The sequence below is a fragment of the Tauraco erythrolophus genome, chromosome 3, assembly GCF_009769465.1.
Source record: "Tauraco erythrolophus isolate bTauEry1 chromosome 3, bTauEry1.pri, whole genome shotgun sequence".
Classification (NCBI taxonomy): Eukaryota; Metazoa; Chordata; class Aves; order Musophagiformes; family Musophagidae; genus Tauraco; species Tauraco erythrolophus.
In genome coordinates, this window is record NC_141467.1 from 101341361 (window position 1) to 101363350 (window position 21990).

The 21990-nt window shown below is 40.1% G+C and overlaps 1 protein-coding gene across 28 annotated transcripts in view; it reads right to left on the minus strand.

Moving 5' to 3' along the window:
* PTK2 (protein tyrosine kinase 2) overlaps nucleotides 1–21990 on the minus strand; it is a 167003-nt gene that overhangs the window by 91916 nt on the left and 53097 nt on the right. For all 28 annotated transcript variants that reach the window (XM_086608868.1, XM_086608867.1, XM_086608897.1 and 25 more), the window contains 2 exons: nucleotides 19299–19386; nucleotides 584–663 (listed from right to left, as the gene is read on the minus strand). In XM_086608868.1, coding sequence (XP_086464994.1) covers nucleotides 584–663; nucleotides 19299–19386 — 168 coding nt within the window. The remainder of the gene's footprint in view (nucleotides 1–583; nucleotides 664–19298; nucleotides 19387–21990) is intronic.

A 21990-nucleotide genomic window follows, 5' to 3' on the forward strand; every position in this document is an offset into this window, starting at 1 on the left:
AACATGCATTTCAAAGCCTGTGCTGGGAGCTCTCTCAAGGATCTCTTAATCTGATAAATTTATCTTTCTTTTCCAGCTGTCTATACAGTTGACAAGAACACCAAAACCACCCAAAAGAAACCTTAAGATTTAATAATTTGAAAATAGCACATTAAAAATTGAGTAAATGCAGAGAGGAAAGGTAGTAGCATTTACCTTTAATTACATTCTTTGGCTGAAGGATTTATACACGCATAATGACAAGACTATTTGCTAAATAACATCACAGATGCATTTTTTTTTTTTAAATTATACTTCACTGTACTCTACAGGCCTCTGAATTATTCAGACAAAGAATTCACCCAAAAGGCAGCATGAAATGTAATTAATTATCATTTTAAAATTAATGGTAATTTAAAAATCACTAGAAATTGGTTACAATAAGTCTATTCAGTTTTTCTTCAAACTACTTTTTAACCAAAAATTCTTACGATGTTTTATTCAGCTATACTGGTCAGAAACTGATGAACTATAAGCAGTTTCAAAATTAATGTATCTATTATGCCAGAAACATGTTGAATAATAAATGAAATTATCAGCTTACCGGATTTCAAGGCAACCTAGTTTCAAAGCAATTTCCTGGTCCACTTGATCTGCTATTTCTAACATATAGTCATTTTTCACCTACAGCAAAAGAAGTAGGTACGCATCACAGAAAGATCAGGTCAGTGCCGATACGGACTAAAATACTACTCAAACAACTTCAGAGCAAATACGTCTTGAGTTTAATTTTTTTGGAATTACTATTTTCAGTGCATGAAGTTATGTTCAAGTTCTCCACAAATAGCCACCCCTTTTTTTAAGAAACCCATTTCAACGGCAATGAATTTGATAAGGCAAATCTTCCCTATCTGCATCAGTATTACCCATGTTTATTAAATATAATCAAAATCTCCACAGGAGGCTAAGCAGATGGTCGCACCTGCATTCAAGATATGTGAACATACGCTGTATTCTTGAACCATCTTGGTCAAGAGTTTTTAGTTTTGTAGGTGCATCTAATCATGCATATACACAAATGTTCGTGCATGACTGTGAAAATAAAAGTAGCAGCAAGTGAAAAGAGTAGTATGTGAAAATCAGAGCTGGAGAGGGACTTTTTACAAGGGCATGTAGTGATAGGACAAGGGGCAATGGCTTTAAACTGAAAGAGGGGAGATTTAGATTGGATCTAAGGAAGAAATTCTTTACTCTGAGGGCGGTGAGGCACTGGAACAAGTTGCCCAGAGAAGGTGTGGATGCCCCATCCCTGGAAGGGTTCAAGGCCAGGTTGGATGAGACTTTGAGCAACCTGATCTTTGGGAAGGTGTCCCTGCCCATGGCAGGGAGGTTGGAACTAGATGACCTTTAAGGTCTCCTCCAATCCAAATCATTATATGATTCTATGATCATACTACATAGTGACTTCAAATAATGTTTGAACTAGCAAGAAGAAGAAACAAGAGTCAAACTAGATAGCAGGGAGGGTGGAACTAGATGATCTTTGAGGTCCCTTCCAACCCAAACCGTTCTATGAGTCTATAATACAGCAGGAAATAAAACGGGCCAAGGAGTCTGCTCTGACCTGGAGGAGGTCAAATGCTATGGCCAACTCGTCATCCCTCCTGAGGAGGATGGTTGGGCCAAACCAGCATATTTGGACCACTGCTGGCATGTCACATCCCCCAGCTGTGCTTGGGCACAGTCTAGAAGAGTGGTAGAGTGGCACATGCAAAAGATGTACCACAGAGCATGCTAAGGATTCAACAAGATGGACTACGGCGAGTCAAAGTTTCATCACGTGTCCTGGACTTGTTTTATTTACTAACATCAATGTAGGCAGCCAGCTTACTTTTTAGGTAATACTTCACCACATCGGAGTAATTTATACAGTTAATTAACAAAAAAAAAAAAAGACAATAAGAGAGAATTAGTGCTGAAGAACTTTGCAAATCCTGTCTTCTGTGCAACAGGCATTTTTTACCAGTAACATATCTCTACAGAGGTGCTTGTCTTTAACGGCTCCAACTTATGAAATCAGAAATGTGCTATTGAGATCCTAAAGCCTAAGACCCTAAAATTGCAGAAAGTCCTGAAATATCACAAAAATCCACATGACTTACTTGCAGATCAAAGAGGAGATTATACATTATGCAAGAAATATACTTCACAACATGTTTTTTGAGTGATGACAGGTTGTAAGAAAAACTCTTTCAAACTGCTACCACTATAAAATTCCGTAATTTAAAAGATATAGAAGAATAGCAGCAGATTCAACAGCTGGAGGTTCTCTCCAGTCAGCATTCTCCCAGTAACACATGAGCATGCACCCCAGCGTTCCCCCACCACTAATACGACAGCTGGATCCAGCCCTAGACTACAAAGCAACAAAGACATGAGACCTTCCTAGTTATGAAGTGCATGAGAAATTTTGTTACTGAAGGATGTGAAATAAGAAATATGATAAACTGTGAAAAGAGCGAGAATATGAATTATCACAAAAGCTGCAACATCAGGAGAAAGCTTCATGCATCCGGATACTCCACATGACAAAACAATAAGCTTTTCACTCTTCTCCATTCAGCTCCCACACATACTGAGAGAGACAGGAGAAGAAATAACTGTCCTTCAGCATCATACGGTTTGCAATTTGTAAACACACACGCAAACGGTCATTCCGTATTCCCATGGCGGCAATACACAAATTAGAATGCACAGAAATAATAATAGTCCTTTTCTTCATTGTGCTTACAATTAAAAAAATAACTTCTCATGTGAAACAGCATTCTATTTGAGTTTTTCTGGCAACATTTACAAAGATCTATCTGATTAAAGGTTAAAAAACAGAAGCCCCCCCCCCAAAACTACAGACTCTATAATCTGGTAATTACAATGGCTGTAAGTGGTATGAACTGGGAGAGAGATGCACCTTCCAGGAAGTAAAGATGTTTTGATTCCATCTTTTCATTCAAAACCATGAAGGTCCTCAAGTGCAGAGTCCTACGTGTAAGCCACGCACACAGTCGTTGCTCTAATGGATTAAACATCTTCTAATTGACCAAAACATTTACAAACAACCACGTATAAATTAGAGAGAACTGTCAGTTATATGACCACACATATTCTGTGTACCCACAGTACATATCATCTTATCTATTTATTTAAGAGATATGGCAGATACACTCCATTCAGCTGAAAAACTTGGCAAAGATGGCATTGGAGAACTCAGGGGGAACTCAAGGTACCAGTCTTTAGCACTAGGTGTAAAACACTGCCTAATATTATGAAGTGACTGAAGAGTTCTCCCATCTGAATCACCCAGCGAAGGCACTCTGGGAGTCACCTGGTCCAACTTCCTGCTCAAGCAGGGCCGCCTAGAGCCAGCTGCCCACCATGTCCAGACGGCTTTTGAGTATCTCCCATGATGGAGACTCCACCACCTCCCTGGAATACCTGTGCCAGTACTCTAAGTCACCCTCACAGTAAAAAAAACTTTCCTGATGTTCAGAGGGAACCTCCTGTGTTTCAGTTTGTGCCCACTGCCTCTGGTCCCGGCACTGGGCACCACTAAAAAGAGCCTGGATCTATCTTCTTTGCACCCTCCCTTCAGGTATTTATAGACATTGGTACGGTCCCCCTGAGCCTTCTCTTCTTGAGGTTGAGCAGTCCCAGCTCTCTCAGCCTTTCCTCATAGGAGAGATGCTCCAGGTCCTTCATCACCTTTGTGGCCCTTCACTGCACTCTCTCCAGAAGCTTGATCTCTCTGGTACTCAAAAGCCATTACAAAGTGTGGAGGCATTTTCAAGAAATTTGGCGATTCAGAAGGTTGGGCATTTCTGAGCAGCCTGTACTGCTCAGTATTACCATGTGCCAAAGTGGGAAGTAGCTTCCCTGGAAAGGGCACTTCTGGGAACAAGACAAAAACCACAGAGATCTTGAGTAGTATCTTATCCCAACTGGTGTCAATTTCCAATTACTCTTCATTCTCCTGCAGAATAGCATAGTATTTCTCTAAGAGAAAATCTTCTATATCCAAGGTTTTGTGTAACTCATAACCACCTGGACGCCTTCACAAACGGCACAATGTAACAAGTTAAACAGAAAATTAGAACTTCTGTCCATCAGTAAGGACATGAAACCTGTCCTGCATTCAAACTGTCAGACACAAATTCAGAGCGTTTAAAACCAGGACTGCAATTTCCAGGCTCCTGTGTTATGACCATAAATAACCTCTGCAATACTCACAGTGGCAAACAACAGAACAGCACTCTTCGTCTCCAAGCCTACATGGGGATATTTGAAAAGTAAGAAACAAACTGAAAATGCAAATTCTACGTGAGTTCAGTTCTTATATGAATGCCTGTATTCCAGAAACGTACCAAATTAAAATAAACGACCATCAATTTACTTCTCGTTTATATCATCCGTACTGAGGTTTAATGAACTTCAGACGTACTTTAAACACAAGCTTTCCTTTCATTCTTCTGTCTTTTTTTCTGAGAACTCACCTTCATGCATAGGTCAAGTTACTTCACCTAAAAACCCAACATTCATAGAATCATAGAAGGGCATAGGCTGGAAGGGACCTTAGAGATCATCTAATCCAACCTCCCTGTCATGGGCAGGGACGCCTCTCAACTAGATCAGGCTACTCAAGGTTCTGTCCAACTTAGCCTTGAACACCTCCAGGGAGGGGGCATCCACAACTTCTCTGGGAAATTTATTCCGAAGTCTTACCACCCTCGTACTGAAGAATTTCTTCCTAAGATCTAATCTAAATCTGTTCTCCTTCAACTTAAACCCATTTCCCCTTGTCCTATCAGTGGACACTCTTGTAAAAAGTCCCTCCCCAGCCTTCCTGTAGGTTCCCTTCAGGTATTGGAAGGCAGCTATTAGGTCCCCCCGAAGTCTTCTCTTTTCAAGGCTGAACAATCCCGGCTCCCGCAACCTGTCTTCGTAGCAGAGGTGCTCCAGCCCCTGGATCATCTTTGTGGCCCTCCTCTGAACACGCTCCAATAGATCTGTGTCTCTCTTATGCTGGGGACACCAGAACTGGATGCAGTATTCGAGGTGGGGTCTCACAAGAGCAGAGTAAAGGGGGAGAATCACCTCTCTTGACCTGCTGACCACGCTTCTCTTGATACATCCCAGGATGCGGTTGGCCTTCTGGGCTGCATGAGCACACTGCCGGCTCATGTTGAGCTTCTCATCATAAACACCCCCAAATCCTTCTCTTCAGGGCTACTCTCAACCCACTCTGTGCCCAGTTTGTATTTGTGCCTAGGATTGGCCTGACCCAGGTGAAGGACCTTGCCTTTTGACTTGTTGAAGCTGATGCAGTTAGCACTGGCCCATTTCTCAAGCCTATCAAGGTCCCTCTGGATGGCATCTCTTCCCTCAAGTGAGTCCACGGCACCACACAGCTTGGTGTCATCAGCAAACTTACTGAGGGTGCACTCAATGCCGTCATCCATGTCGCTGACAAAGATGTTGAACAGCACTGGACCCAGAACAGACCCCTGAGGAACACCACTTGACACTGGTCTCCATGTAGACGTTGTGCCATTGACCACAACTCTTTGAGTGTGACCATTCCAGTTTACGAAATCCATTAGCTAGCCTACCTTATATCCAGCCAAATCAAATATCCATTGGCTAGTTCACTTGTATTTACTTTTTTTATTTAAGCTACACATTTAATTTTTTGAACCATTTCAACAATTTTGCATCACCAGGAAATTTCAGAGCTGTTACCCACCTATTCCTTGAGGCACTCAGACACCAAAAAGAACTGACTGTAGCAAAGCGTTTTTTCAGTCCTGACATATAGAACACTCCCTCTTGCAGAAACTATGCTAATTTGAGGCTACTAGTATATCATGATCAAATTTGTATGCATTTATCTTCACAGCTCACTGCCTTGTAGATCCCAGTACCAAAGTACTTCATTTGTGAAACTAAACAGCTTAAGAACATCTTCAGTTTCATGCAAACATATTTTAAAATGCTGCTAGCCTCAAGTAACTACTATGCCATAAATAAATAAGCAACATTACCCAAACATTTAAAGTTTGGAGTCTTTTTTCCTCTTTCCCTCCAGCGTGTGAGCTTTCAGAAATTCCAGTCACGTTTTCCCAGTTTGACTCCGCAACTACAGGCACCAGAACTTGACTAAGAAAATTTCAAACACACTCCCAATGCCAACAATTTGGAAGAAAAAGTAAGTACTGTGAAAATTCTCAGCTTATTTGCAAGACAAAAGTGAGGCATTTTCACCATAATGCAGACAGTTGCCTCCTCCAGTGCATAATTTTGCCAGTGACAAGCAGAAAAAAAAGGAGGTTTTTGGCACATCCCAATCCAAAAGAGATGGACAAACACTGATATTTCATAAAGGTGGAGTAAATTACATATATTCCTTCCACCTCACGTTTCAGCCAACAGAGGCTCTCCCCTGCTTACTTATTGGGGGGGTGGGGGTGCAGGAGGGTGCTGGTTCTGAAGTTCCTCAGTACAGTAACACGAAGTTTCAAGTCTTTCAAACTCACTGCTTTACTCAACCTGAAGAGTGGGATAAAAATGTTTTCATTCACCTAAGAAATGAGACGAAAACAGAAAAAATACCCTAATCCAGTGCCTACAAGTGACTAATAGCAGTGTTCACAAAATCAGCCCTGACATCTTCGCATCGAGATTAATAGCTGCACTTGATTATCACGAAGCACCATGTATACGTTATACACACCTATTTATTTTTGTGTTTAAAATTTGGAAGGTATATAAAGAAATTATAAACTTCAGGAAGCCTATGGCCATAATCTTGTGGTCTAATTAGACTGAGCAGTGTCCTATTATAGACAGTAAAGGTAATAAATTGATAGAAGGAATTAATTTTATCTTGCTTTTTTCAGAAACCTGTCCACACACATTCTTCTTTAAATTTCAGTAAGTCTAAGGAAAAAAAAAAAAAAAGCAGTTTCAATTTCTACTCTCAGAATACTAATGAGAACTCCTCTTACTACCTTTAATTTTTCTTGACTGTTCTCTTTGAGATGGCATTAGATCGATGCATGAACTAACGGTCGTGCAGATTAGATAAGGATTTTGCAAGAGGTTCAGCACGAGCTGCACAACCTCCTAAGGAAAAAGTCTGAACAAATATTAAATGGAAGAGACACAAGAGATAATTTAATGGTAATTAAGTGCACTGCCACAAGGCAACTGAATAGTTTTCCAGAAATCTTTTGTGTTTGCTCAATTATTACTTTATTATTGTTGTTAATACAGTTAAATGAAACAAACGAGAACATTTTTTGTCTAAGAGAAAAAAGGGCCTATCTTTAAGAGCAGAAAATGAAACTCTGATAAATTTAAAGAATTCTTCCAGTTTTTTCTGTTTATGAATTCAGAAGAAAGGTGTTAAGGCAGAGGATGAACCCTGATCTGTGGGTTTTGAAGATTCTGTTATCTGAGAGCTCATGTTATACCTGCAGAACCGCCCTCCTCGGCACGGCTCGAAGTTCAGCTGACAGCATGCAACGCCTGAAGGAAGGCTGAAGAGAACGTCATCAAGACACAGATACTCTTCAAGCAGATCAAGTACCACTGGTGGTGTTCTGCTCCCCATGGCAATTGTTCAGAATGGGATCTCTCCAAAGGCTAAATCAGAAAAAAACTGTAGGATGCTATTTAATATACCTTAATTTTACCCAGTTTGTAAGAGAACACGTATTTACATAAACTTGTCACACAAACCCGGTTCTGAAGAAGTCACCCCCCAAAAAACAACCGGCCAAACAAGAAATGGCAAAGCAGCAACCCTTACCAATTCCACCAACCCAAGGAAGCCTTTGAAGTCCTCCTGCTAAAATCTATGTGGCATTATAGACTGGGCGGAGAATGGATTGAGAGCAGCACGGAAGAAAAGGACTTGGGAGTGCTGGTGGATGAGAAGCTCAACATGAGCCGGCAACGTGCACTGGCAGCCCAGAAAGCAAATCATATCCTGGGCTGCATCAAAAGAAGCGTGGCCAGCAGGTCGAGGGAAGTGATTCTGCCCCTCTACTCTGCTCTCGTGAGACCCCACCTGGAATACTGTGTTCAGCTCTGGAGTCCCCAACATAAGAAGGACATGGAGCTGCTGGAACAAGTCCAGAGGAGGCCATGTAGATGATCCGAGGGCTGGAGCACCTCTGCTATGAAGACAGGCTGAGAGAGTTGGGGCTGTTCAGCCTGGAGAAGAGAAGGCTCCGGGGTGATCTTATAGCAGTCTTCCAGTACCTAAAGAGGGCCTACAGGAAAGCTGGAGAGGGACTTTTGACAAGGGCATGTAGTGATAGGACAAAGGGAAATGGCTTTAAACTGAAAGAGGGGAGATTTCGATTAGATCTAAGGAAGAAATTTTTTACTCAGAGGGTGGTGAAGCAGTGGAACAGGTTGCCCAGAGAAGTTGTGGCTGCCCCATCCCTGGAAGTGTTCAAGGCCAGGTTGGAGGAGGCTTTGAGCAACCTGGTGTAGTGGAGGGTGTCCCTGCCCATGGCAGGGGGTTTGGAACTAGATGATCTTTGAGGTCCCTTCCAACCCAAACCATTCTGTGATTCTATGATTACCCCAGTTAGACCACACTAGAGACCAGATGCTCTGGCAATAAGACTACGTGAAGCCTCCAGTGATCTCAAACGTTTCCTGGTCATGATTTTTCAGCAGTAAAAATGCATAAAGATAACAAACCCTTAGATTTACACTAGGATTATGAATTCAAGTGTTATACTGCTACAAGTCTATATACTTTTTATTTGGTAACCATCGAAACCCCAAAATATGATGCCTTAAATGAATCACTTTGGTTTATGTTGCTTGCAGCACACTTGCTTCCACTTACCTGTTCTGCTTTCTAGCAGAATGCACTTCTCTGACCTTACAGAGACAAATATATCGGAAAACAGTTTACAGGAGGATGGAGACAAAAATAATTCCTTGCTGTAAGTGTGGTGTTGATTTCAAGCACCTTTTCCCTCAGATTTTTTTTTTTTTTGCAAATGTAACAAGTTTAAATGAGATTTACAGTCAAGCAGGTGTATACTTTAGGGGGGAAAGGATTAGTCTATTTAAGTTCCATTAAACACGGTATAATGGAAATGAAAACTACTTCAGGCTTCTAGATGAGTACTACTGAATGCCAGTGTTAGAAGAAGTTAACTGAACTTGCATTTGCCGGTTCACAGGCTGGACAATAAGAATTAAAACACGACCTACACTTCACATTTGTGGTCAAGTTCTTGGTCACAGCAGCTACAAATAGTCTACGACAAGGAAGGGATGTAGTACGTGGAAAACACGACTGCCAAGCATAAACAAACCTCACGGAGGTAGGAAAAAGAAGTCTTTTACATGTCCTGATAAAATAGAAAGTGAAACAAAACTATCACCCCCCTCCCAACATACACTACCTGTGTTCCATGAATACATGCTTAGAAAGGGCAGTAGTATTTTAAAAACCTCAAGAATTTAGAAAACCGACATAATCCTACGCCATAATGTATTTCTTGCCATATTAATTCACTTTATTATCTTCTATTCTCACCAATTTATTAAAATATTTTTCTCACTATTCTTCACTGGTTAACCAGAACAAAATTCTTGCTACGTCTCTAGTGTTTTGAGCATTAAAAGTTCAAAGATACTCTTAAATCGTAAGAATAAAAGGAGGTGAACACTGAACCATAAACTAACAGTTTTTTCCACAAGGAAGACAGGCGTGTAAACAAAAGCCCAGTGTCACTCCTGATGTCAGACTTTTAAAACATTTGTTCTTTTACTTGAATGAACAAATTACTGATGGTGTAACTGCGAACTTATCCAAATTTACTAAGAAATAACGGGCACTTTCCTAGCTACATAAATGGCTAGCAAATTCCAGCTGGTGTAATTTAAAACAAAAATCGGTAGACAGGGCAAAGCCCATGTTTGTGAAGATGAAGAAATTAGAGAATAGCCTTGTGCTAGCACACATGATTTAAGAAGAAATCTATCACAGGCCTTGTATTTTATATACCAGCTGCTACTTTCAAAAGCCATCTGCTTCATTTTTCTGCACACGATTTTTTTACCCAGCTGCAGTATTTCAGAAAAATGTTCACTCAGGCTGACAAGCCATCTTGTCAGTGCAGTTCATAAAAACACCACGCTGGATTTAAATTTCTTTATTAAGACAAAGAGTAAAATCATTCTGAACTTAGTACTGAATGCTCTCCAGGAGTTCAGGGATTTTAAACCAAAGCCTACTTGCTGTGCCCTAAAAAAAAATTTTAGGTTTAAATTTGTTTGCATACTTAGAATGATAAATAGAATTCTCAAACTTTCTACTGAGTCTTCTTTTCAAGCATAACTACTGTGGAAATTCTTTAGCAACAGTACTATCAAATGATGCCTCAAAAAGGGCGAATACCAATAATTAGCCACTGCATTGGCTTTCCCAGCTCATTTAATGTCACCAAGAAATTTCCCACAGGATAATCTTCAATTTTGTAAGAGGACAGTTTAAAAATAAGCAATCCATTTCTCTTGCTTTACTTTCAATGCCTATGACCTACTTACACAACTTGTCCTTTCTAATTTTTTTTTTTTCAAATCGCAATTGCTTTGAAAACTGCACTTAAACAGCACTTCAGTGATGAAGTACCCCCTAAAGAGTTAAGTGCATAACCAAAAAAAATCACCACCACAAATTATAAGAGATGCAGATAAGCAAACAAAGAAACAAAATGTCTTCTGTACTCCATTAGTAAACAGCACGAGAACTGTAAGTGTAAAAGTTTAACGAAGCATGGAAAACAAAGATTTGCATTACATCATTTTCTCCTTACCCATTTGTTATATCCAGGTATTTTTAGTGGTTTTGCTTTTTTATATTCAGGAATGATGTGCTTAGGTAGTGGCATTTATATTAACAAACACAACCTTCCTCTTAACCTTCCTGTATCTGCAATAATTACTGATTTATTCTCCCTTTTCAACAGCTCAGGTGTGTTCTAGCACCCGCTTTTAAACATCAAGTTTCTCATACCTGGAAGCATTTTGACGTTTGTTTTTTGTATGTCATAGCTCACTCTCAGCCACCACAGAAACTTCTCCTCGGGATCTTTGTTTTACACTACCACACCACGCTTCTGGTGACATCGCTCCTACGAAAGTCCAGTGAAATTTTTCCTGTAATTTACCAGCTCTTAAATTCCAGCTTCTGTAACACCAAAGTCCAGAACACCTTGAGAAAAGTGAAATACTTTCACTTTTCACCTTGAGAAAAGTCCAGAAATACTTGAGAAAAGATGGTGGGGAGGTGGGGGAAGGGCTCTTTACATTAGTGATGGGTGATAGAACAAGAGGAAATGGGCATAAGGTTAGTCAGGGGAGATTCAGGTTGGATGTTAGGAAGTATTTCTTCTCTGAAAGGGTTGTCAGCCACTGGAATAGGCTGCCCAGGGAGGTGGTTGAGTCCCCATCCTTGGATGTGTTTAAGAAAAGGGTGGATGATCTACTTAGGGATATGGTTTAATGGGGATTAGGGACGGTTGGACTCGATGATCTCTAAGGTCTTTTCCAACCTAGAAATCTATGAAATCTATGAAACCTTACACCATACCCATCGAAAAAGCTGATCTTCAGCAACTACTTATGTGACCAAGACGACGACTGGAGCACGTACCATGTCCTTTCCCCACAATTTCATGTTCAAGACGAACAATGTTGCTCTGTGGTCAGAGCACTCCTGTTCAGACAGCGTTTTGTTCCACACCCGCAGCAGGTACCACGTGCAAGTCCACCGTGATCCACGACACAGCTCTTTCGTGGCACCCTATCAGACAACAAACTCAAATATTCTGTAGTTTATGCATTAAATGCACCATAGAAACGCTGTAGTGTACCCTGGGACAGATATAGCATTAGCTGGACGTAAACCAGTCACCCAGTGTCATTGTTTGTAACTGTAAGCACCAAACTGCAAAAGGAGATAGCTCCTCCGCTTTTCCACAGCGGAGCCCATTCTGGTTTCCCAGTAGCAGGCTCCTGTTGGACATGGAATTTTCTGCACTACAGAATCAGAATAAGCAGCTTGAAAGAGTAGGGTCTCAACCCACATTACTACAGCTCCAGTAATCTTACGCAAAATTAACCCTCAAAGATTTGTGCCTCACCTGCTTTGGATGAGGTACCAGCTGCACAAAAGCCCAAAGCACACTTCTCGTGTCATCAGTATTTTTAGGGCCCAGCTTAGTGATTGTAATGGTAGTTTTTAAAACATGCACAAGAGCGAAACACATGTGGTTGCTCTCCACCCCTATTTACCCACCTGATAATATCAGACTGATTACAGAAGACAAGTCCACATTAGAGAAAATTGAGGCTGTGGCCTTTTCTAGTGGAGTTAAAAGCACCGATTCAGTCTCAGGGCAACGTTCACTTGCCATCTGCCCTCAGCTGCTCCTCCTGTTTGTCTTCCAAGGTCACAGTCTCTGTATTATCTAGAGGTGATCTTTGACATCTCTAACTAATTTTGGAAGCTCCTCTGTTAATAATAAGGGCATTAGAGATGGGGGGGTGGGGGGGAATCAACTTCTGATGAGGCATTGTTGGGGACAGAATGACTAAAACTGACCCCTTCTGTCCGAGCGGGCTGGTCTCCAGATGTCACTGCAACACACGCTGCTGCCTCAGATCTTCTATAAAGTAGGTCTATACTCTTGGGAGCCATATAGTACTCAACCTACTAAGCACGCCTTGCTAACAGCTTATTTTATAATTCTCCTCTCCGACACACAACTTGGCTTTTCCAGAACAAATGATCCAAGCATCAACGCGATTCACCTTTTATTTTTTTTTGTCTGATGCACGTTACATAGAATCTAATTCTGTGATTCTATCCATTCTATGATAATACACTAATGGGAATCACATTTTACTCAAGATCACTAACACAGGCATATCCACGCATCGGGTACCTGGAAACCTGTCCTGAGCCTTATCCTTATCGTCTTGAATTAAGAGTAATTCACATACAACTGGAAGAAAGTCCACAAGCACTATTTTCACCGCTCTAGTTGGCAGGTGGAAATCTTAAAATCAAAGCAGTCATTTTTCTTCGGACTGAGCTTGGCTGGCTATTTAAGAAGTATTTAGGAACATGAGTAGGCTTTACATTCCTATCATACAGCACTGCTAACAGAAACCAGACGTTTGACACAAACATTTGGAAGACACTGTGTAGTTGTGTAGCTACTTTTAACAGCAAGATCGACAGCAAGAATGTCAGCATAGTTTTCAGAGTGTAAATCAACTTTTACAGGTAAAAAATCAAGTACTTTATGAGGAATTGTGAATTTCTGCAGCTTCACGAAACCGATCCCTGTAAAGGATATCTCACTTATAATTACTTTTACAAGCTGTAAGGAGCAGACAGGTGATGTTCAGTTTGATTTATATTTTTATCAATTTAAAAAAAAAAAATTAAAGTATCTTTTTAAGCAGCTGCAATTCTTACATTTATTACCACTTCCCTTTAGGGCATAGTTTATGTGTCACCCATCAACTCTTCCTGAAAGACCTTTTTTTGGTTTCTTTTTTTGGTTTAAATAGGCTGCCAGTATCAGGAACAGCATCAGCTTTTCTCTCTCTGTCCTTGATATTCTTCAAAGCTTTTCCTGTCAAAGTCATTTGCTTTAGGTCTCCTATTTTTATTAGGGTATAAGAGATGTTGTTATTTAATTAGGTTAAAGAGTCTAATTCCCAGACTGCACTTCAAATTACATCTCATGCACCTAAGCCTTATAAAACTTTAATCATTAAGTTATTACAGTAATTGCCTGGACTTAAAACTTCCTACATGTTGGGGAACAATGTTATAAAAATAATTTAATTTGCATGATGCTTTTATCTACCACAATATAAATGAGAATTTTCATTTAGGGAAATACATTTTAAGCACTAACATTATCTTCACAGACACGACAGAGAAAGAGCAAGAAAGTGCCATTTGTCCATGAGAAACTTTGCCTCCTCTTTTTTTAGAGAATTTTCATCTTTTTTGAAGAAAATAAGTATTATTTTTTTCTCTTTTATTTGAAAAGATAGTTTTCTTATGAAAATGAACCTGCATTGTACTTGTGTGGTGAAACAGTCCCTTGCAGCACAGAATTCAGCTCAGTTTTTACAGAACATCATCATTTACCTGCCCTAACTTTGAGATTATTCTCCCTCTGCTTGTAATTCCTTCTCTTGGGCGTTACACAAACTTTGGTTCATTTTAAAAAGCAAAACCAAGACATGATCCAGTCCTATGGTCTCGATTATATATGTACACTTTCAGGGCAGTTCCACGTTGCAAGGCTGAAAGAGGCAGCATAGAGAAAAATTCTATGCTGATAAAAATGCCCTTTTCTTGTTCTTTGGGATTTTTTTAAAAAAAAAAAAAAAACAACCCAAAAGTTACTTTAAGTCTTCTGGTTGAAGCACAAGGACAGAAACAATGGAACAGCTGATGCTTAAGAGCTGGTTTCCCCCCTCCTCTCATACAGATGCTTTCTCCCTTTTCAGCAAGGGATAAACCATCTCCAATTACTGGGGGCTAGCACGTTATTCAAGGATAAATGTGTGCAGGCTCTTGTCCCACAATAAAAGGAAAGCCATTCAAGTAGCTTATGGCTGATTCTCATTATACGAATGTTTTTAAAAGCTGTATTCTATCTTGATGTGAGATATGGCTTTCATTCCTCACTCAGCTATTCAGGAAAAAAACAGAAGCCTGTCTCCTTTATTTACACCTCCCAACAGCCGTGTCACTGGAACAGAGAGAAAGGAAGACACTCGCAGTGAATTTCACCAACAATTATTTAAAGCAACTGGAAATGCTCCCAAAAGTACAAGAAAAATGGGAAGCCTAATTTTCATTACTCGAAAAACTCCAATTTTTAATTCTCTTTTCGTACCTTGTTTCAAGTTTTCTTGAAAAATGGCAAAAATTCATACCGAAGATAGGTAACTTTATTCTTTTGAGATTTACAAAAGGCAACTGAACAACGACAACAAAAAGAGCACGTTACTTATTGATAAAAATTAACTTACATTCATTTACTCAGCAATCCTAAGTCTACTTCATGTTGGAGGTTTTGGGGGAGGGATGAGAGTTCACTGTGGTTCAGATTTGGGTACACACCACCAGGACACAACTGAAGGTTGGCACATAAAACCCACACAGCAAGCATCTGCCAACTGTGCAGACAACCATAAATCTGGCATTTCCCCATTTTCTAATTCTTTAACCTCACAATTCAAAGAGCACTGGGTGGGATCCAATTTGCCTAATTTGGCTGAAACTGTAAGCAGTTAGACCCAAGGGAATAATGCAGTCAACCCAGAATCACCGCCCAAATGCTCCACTTAATGAAAAACAGAGAAGACACCTCCAAAGACAAGTTACCCACCACCTTTGACACCTTCCAAACAGACAAGTAAAAAAGACAACTATTCCAGCATTACTCTGTTGATCAGAGCTCTCCACCCAGACGTAAAACGACATGTCTTGAACACACAACTCCTCCAGTCGAGAGGAATGGCCTAAGCATCAGCCTCTACCCCACTCGAGTCTCAAAGCTGAAGCACAGCCCGAAACACAGACGCGCCGCCGAACCGCACGGCACCAATATGGCCAATGCCGACGTTACGAACAAGTTCCGTGGTTCCTCCCCTCACACACACTAATTTTAATCCCTTGTGTACAGATTGCAAACCAGGGGCACCCTTACGAAAAGTCTCATTAAGTGCTCTGCTTTTACACTCCCAATTAGAACGGCTTACGCCCGCTGCAGATGGCAGAACGACCGCCACTCATTACGGCTGCGCGGAAAGCTACCAACGGTGCTGGTCATTGGGTCTTGATTTGTTCAAAACTCTGAAAAATCAAGAATGCCCAAATCAAAGAGAGGTCACAGCAACCTTAAAGCAGTCAAAATTAAGGGGCAGAGGGTGAAGATTTCACATATGACATCCAAGCTAAGAAGACTGCAAAGCTGGCACCGATTTATACAGGGCAATGCACCCGCTGACGTGAATGGGAGCAGTCATGCATGGGCAGTGACCAGCCTGTGCCAGTTTTCAGTGGAACAGCCTGATAATTGTCAATAAACTGTGTCTGTTGACAGCAATTAAGGTAATGTTTTGTTATCTTTACAAATGTTCTGCGCTTTTCCGGAAGATGAAGATCACTTGAGGATCCAGCCTCAAACTTTCAGCTTGTTTTTCAACAATGCTGCTGCACTGCAATTATAATTCAAGAAGATAATTACATTTTTCTAAAATCCATGGACAATTCATGGGTGAGAGAGGTCACCATATTTCTTTTCCTTCTCTGTGAACTTTTTAATTTGATGTTCTACATTTTTAATAAGCCAGACAACATGTGTTTAGATGTTAGCAAGTTAGTAACAGATTCTCAGCCTCATCTTGAAAAAAAAAAAAAGATTTAGTCACGGGCAGCATCTGGTCCTCAAAATCTTTTTTTTCCCCATTTATAACATATGAGACAGCAAAGTATTCAACTTTTACATTTACAAAAGCCAACTTGATGTACAGAAGTGTTATTCTGTTGGATGTTTTTTAATTGTGTAACTGGGTCCTACGTTCATTTTCTCCAACAGTTATTTCTGCGCAGAAAACTTAAGATATCTATGTGCACGTGTAGGATTTACGTCCATTCTGTTGTTCTTGCCTATATAGAACATGATGTGTTTGACTGTGAGTTGTGGTTAGCAAAAGAGAATGTTAAAATGTTGCAGGAATGACAAGAGGAACAGAACATGAAAAATCGTTCTTCCTTGTTTTTCCAAATCCTCCTCTATTTAGGTCTGGTTTATGATGCAGCGTTACCGCTCAAATTCTTTTCGTAAGCCAGTGGAGTTGCCTTAACACTTTACCAGATAAAAGTAATTGCTCTAATTTATGTAAGAGGCCAAGTGAGACTTCTGGAGCAAAACAGAATCATGGACAGTGAATGACAGCTCTAAAAAGTTAGGCACCTGACCTCCATGACAATGGAGACCCAAATACCTTGCAGCACCCAGAAGCAAGACCAGTGACTTCTGAAGAACTGGATTTAGAAATACCTCACGATAAGATGGAGAAGAAAAAGGAAGAGGAACAATAGTGTGGCGTGCAGAGCAAGGAGATAAGAACCTCTGATTTTCATTTTATGACAGAGCTAGGATTCAGGGCATCATCAGGTACGCACAGCTGTCGCCTTTGCATATCAGTTCCTGCCAGCCTTTACAAACCTGCTTGCTCTTCTGAGCTATTTGTATCTGTTCCTAATGATTTTCACAAATTTAGTAAAAACATGTTTCACAGAAAATGCTAAAAAATATTCCTCTGGCAATTTAAATTCCTTACTTGAAAAAAGAAAGTTCTCTGAGGCACAAACGAAAGGATGCTGCAGCCTTCCCAGCTCTTGAATAGGTAAATGACGGAGTTCAGGACATTTTTTCAGAACTCATCACCCACTTAGGCATCATGGGAAACACAACTGTCCTATATTTAAAGCCAATATGAACTAAGTCACTTTCTGCTGAGGTTATATATAAGGAACATGATTTGTTTGCTTCTATAGGAAGCCCTGGCAGTAATAAAACGTTGCCAAAATGCAGATATTTTTAGGCTGAAACAAGCTTATCACAAGGATGAGTTAAACTCGAATGCTAAGTTCAGATAAGCACTGCATTAGAATTGTCTTCTGAGAAGTCAACTCCATCATATATCAATACAAGAATTTCATCACACATGAAAAAAGTTAAGTCATTTACTTCAGGCAGGGATGTGTGTCTGTACACTAAAGGACAGAAGACATCTAAAAAATGAGTCTGAGCATGTTAATTCCATATTCTGCTTTCAGCTGAAGTACTGGACAGACAGAGGATTATGTTTTCCTCTTTTTAGAAACTTAATAAGAAAATTTAATTAGAATTACTGTTTCCCGGTTCTTCATCTGCAAACGTGCCTGTTCACAAGGGCAGAACAGTGCCACGCTCTGGATCAGCTCCAGCTATATCCTAATTTAGGGGATGTTGCTCAAGAATTATGGTATGTACCAAGCAACCAACCTAACATGAGGATATTTCTGAACGTGACAGAGGCACAACAAAAAGAATGGCAGTGCATGGGAATAGTTTTCCTTGGTAGAAGCCTTTGGGGCTTGAGTAACATTATCAGCACTTCATATTGTTGGTCCTTTGACACAACAAAATGCATCAGGTAAAAAAAAAAAAAAATAAAAATTCTTATTTCAAGACTAAACTCCAGAGCTTTCATGGTGTAGTTCTTGAGCTCTCCCATTTCAGCAGACTTCACAAGCCCTCTCCTCCTGCCTCTCATTCTTACTGTATTCCATCTCTGTCATGACAATACTCCATAAAATGACTCTTTAAATAATCTAGATTAAAACTAATCCTCCATACAGTAGTATAAAGCATTGCTTACAACTATGACACAAACACATACGTGGTTCACAAACCTATCACCATTAGCAACACAACTCTTTGTTAAACACTAACAGTATTTCAGTGTATGAACACAGACATCGTTCCATCCAGACCCTGGAAAAGACCCACCTAACAAGTAGCCAACAAGTACGTTTAGGTTTTTATTCTCAGAGATGCATGGATTCTTAAAAAGTTAGAGGATACTGTAACCGTTCTAGTCCAGACTCCTCTAATACCCCCATGAAGTTTAACTTTGAGCTTGCCAGTCTAAAAGCAGATTAAAATTATTTGAATGAACAAAATGAAGATTTAGGTGCTTAATTTACAAAACTTTTACTATTATATAGTTTTACTAATCAATAAGAGAATGAAATCGAGAAAATAACCTACAGTATAAGTGGAAAAAACATTCCATGGTTGTAGCGAAATTGCCCATTTATTTCTGCTTGCAAAAATAAGGAAATTCAGCAATTTAAGTGTGAAACAACAGTAAGAAGTCAACTGACCAACAGTAAATTTTAGCTGAGTTAAGAAGATGACTGCAGAATTACCGTGTCTTTGGAAAATATTCCTCACCGTTTCTCAAGGAGAAAAATGCCATGGGCTTCATGCCCCTTCTGCTTTATATACGCAACTTTAAATTTTACCAACTTCTGTTTCTGCAGTAATATGTTATCCACATAAACAAATCCAGAATTTTCCAAATTCAGCAAAAATTCAGCAAATTCACAAAAGAAAAAGTAGTAGGACTGAACATACCTGCTGATAGAAAAAATTTAGAGTTGGTTTGTCCTCCGTGAACTGGTTTAGAAATCCTTTTGGCAAATATCGAATTCTCAATTCGTATCTAAAAAGCAAGAAAAAGAGAATTAAACTGATGAGAAAAATAATAATTGAGATTTGCTCACAAATAAAACATGTTTTCAAACATTCTTAAAAAGAAGGATAAGATCGAAACGAACTCAGAAAACTAAGGCAGAATTTCCTCTTTTGACTTCTCAAGAGAACCACAATGGAATGCAGCACCTGCCATCTCACAGTTACGAAGAATCATTCTACCAGAAGCAAACCTAAACCCCTGCTGCCTTCTCAAAGCTCCAGTGAGGACTGAAGCACCAAGACTTGGAGCAGATAAGCTGTCAGGTCCAGATCCATGGGAAGGGAGGCCTCAACCAGGTGAGGACAGCAGATGAGCTGCCAAACCACTGATGTGACCCCCTGGCAACAGCTTTTATCTCTGGTTACCACAAGCAGGGTGCTTAAAACACAGATCCCACCGCTCCAAGTAAGAGTGCTGATCAGTGTTACTCACCAGGGAGCCTCATCCTACAGATAAAACAAGGGCTGAGTCAAGGAAGATGGCTCTGCTCCTTCTCTGATCAAGAGCTGCAATATTCACCTCTGAATTGTTCCCAAGGTTTTGAAGGGATTTCTCTGTAAAGTAGTTTCCTACTTCCCTATTCTTCATCAAGATGTAGGCAAAAGCTGAATGAACCAGTGACAGTCATATTTGCCAAGTTAATAGTACACCACAGAGTGAGGGAGACTCAGAATGAGCCTTGATTCATGACCTCTGCCAAATCTGCATCCCTTCTCAAACCCTAAACTTCTGCTTCCAAACTCTGTATTCAGAGTTATTGCTCGTCCTGCGGTTACAGCCTATGAGGTCTGCCACATACTGCATGCTTCTTCCTCTGCCACGTTCCTGCAGTGAAATTCTGATAATAAATGTTCTCATCCCTTTGGGTATGCCAATAATATCATAAATATATAACTCTTTACAGCCCTTCCCCGAAATAAGTATATTGAACAACCTACTCATGATGGTAAGGGCTAATATTGCAGCATTTCAATCTGTTGGCTTCAGTAGGACAAGAACTTCTTTTCAGCAAGTGATTTGGCTGCCTGTGTTCAAGATTTATATGGAATTTGATAAAAAGTTACTAAGAGTTGCTGCTGCTGCTTAGGATTCCACCCCAAACAGAAGTTGCAGTATTCTTCTTTGCTTTGAAATAATTGGAAATACATTGTCCCATTAGAAATCATTAAAATAAGGAAAACATTTAGAAAGTGAAAACACAAAATATTTAGAAAGTGAAAACACATGCACACACTGTATACAAACAAAGAATGTTTAGAATTTTTTTAATTCTTTAAAATAGAATGCTTTTTCGTAGTGTTCCAAGTTTTTTTTCATAAAGGAAAATGCACACTTAAGTCTTGTGCACAGAAAATACATTCTTAAACTAAAAAGAATCTTCATTCTGTAAGATACACAAGAGAGGTGGAGGACATCTGAAAGAGGGTAGATTTAGATCAGACATAAGGAAGAAATTTTTCACTCAGAGGGTGGTGAGGCACTGGAACAGGTTGCCCAGAGAAGTTGTAGATGCCCCATCCCTGGAAGTGTTCAAGGCCAGGTTGGATGAGGCTTTGAGCAACATGGTGTAGTGGAGGGTGTCCCTGCCCATGGCAGGGGGGTTGGAACTAGATGATCTTGGAGGTCCCTTCCAACCCAAACCATTCTCTGATACAATGACAGAGACAGGTATAAACAAAAGCCAATTCAAAGTCACAGTTAAGACAAACTCTCAAAAATTACTCCCACTGAGAAGGCACGCAGAATCGCCTTCTATTGCTGATCAGTGTTTACAGTTTATGACACACAGCAGGTAACTAGTTATTCACTAAAATTTCAGATGTAAGCCAAATGGTACCTGCAGGTGTTTAAATGCCAGGGAGAGAAAGCAGCATGAGCACACTGTCCAGAAGCAGGAAAGCAGAGCCTCACCCATTGCCTGCTTCTGCCATGTCCCCTCAAACCTACCACTGAACACCACTACAGAGACTAATATGGAATAAAACAAATCTGTGTAAAAAATTACTCGTTTGCATTTATTTTTGATCTATAACCCAGTGCATTCTACATTTTAAGATTAAAACCAACACTGTTCTCTGAAAACTGTCCTTATGTATTTCTCATCATCTCCCAGATGTATTTTCTCCTGCTATTCTCTCTTCGTCCTTTATCTGTTTCTATTTGAATTCCTCTCCAGGGCACTAGGTTTCCAAATCACCTTCCAAGCCTCGCTGCACGAAAAAACAAGCAGGGAAAAGAGCATTCAAAAGTGAAGATCTGACCTCTGAGCAAGGAGAAGCTGATTGATCTGACACTTGAAGGTGGCTGGCTAACTGGTTATTGCAGTACCTCCCAGTTAAACAGTTTCATCTCTTCTCACTGGAACGGCACTTTCTCAGACCACTGGATGTTAACACTAAATCTGATGCCTGTTCTCTTACTGCACTGATCAATCTTTGTGACGGACTGGCAAACACGCAGCAAAGGTTGATGTGCAACTAGAGGGCATTACCATGGCAGAAGAGAACTTATAAAACAGACAGTGAAGTCAACTGAAGACAATTCAGGATCTTGCAAGCTAACAGTGGTCAG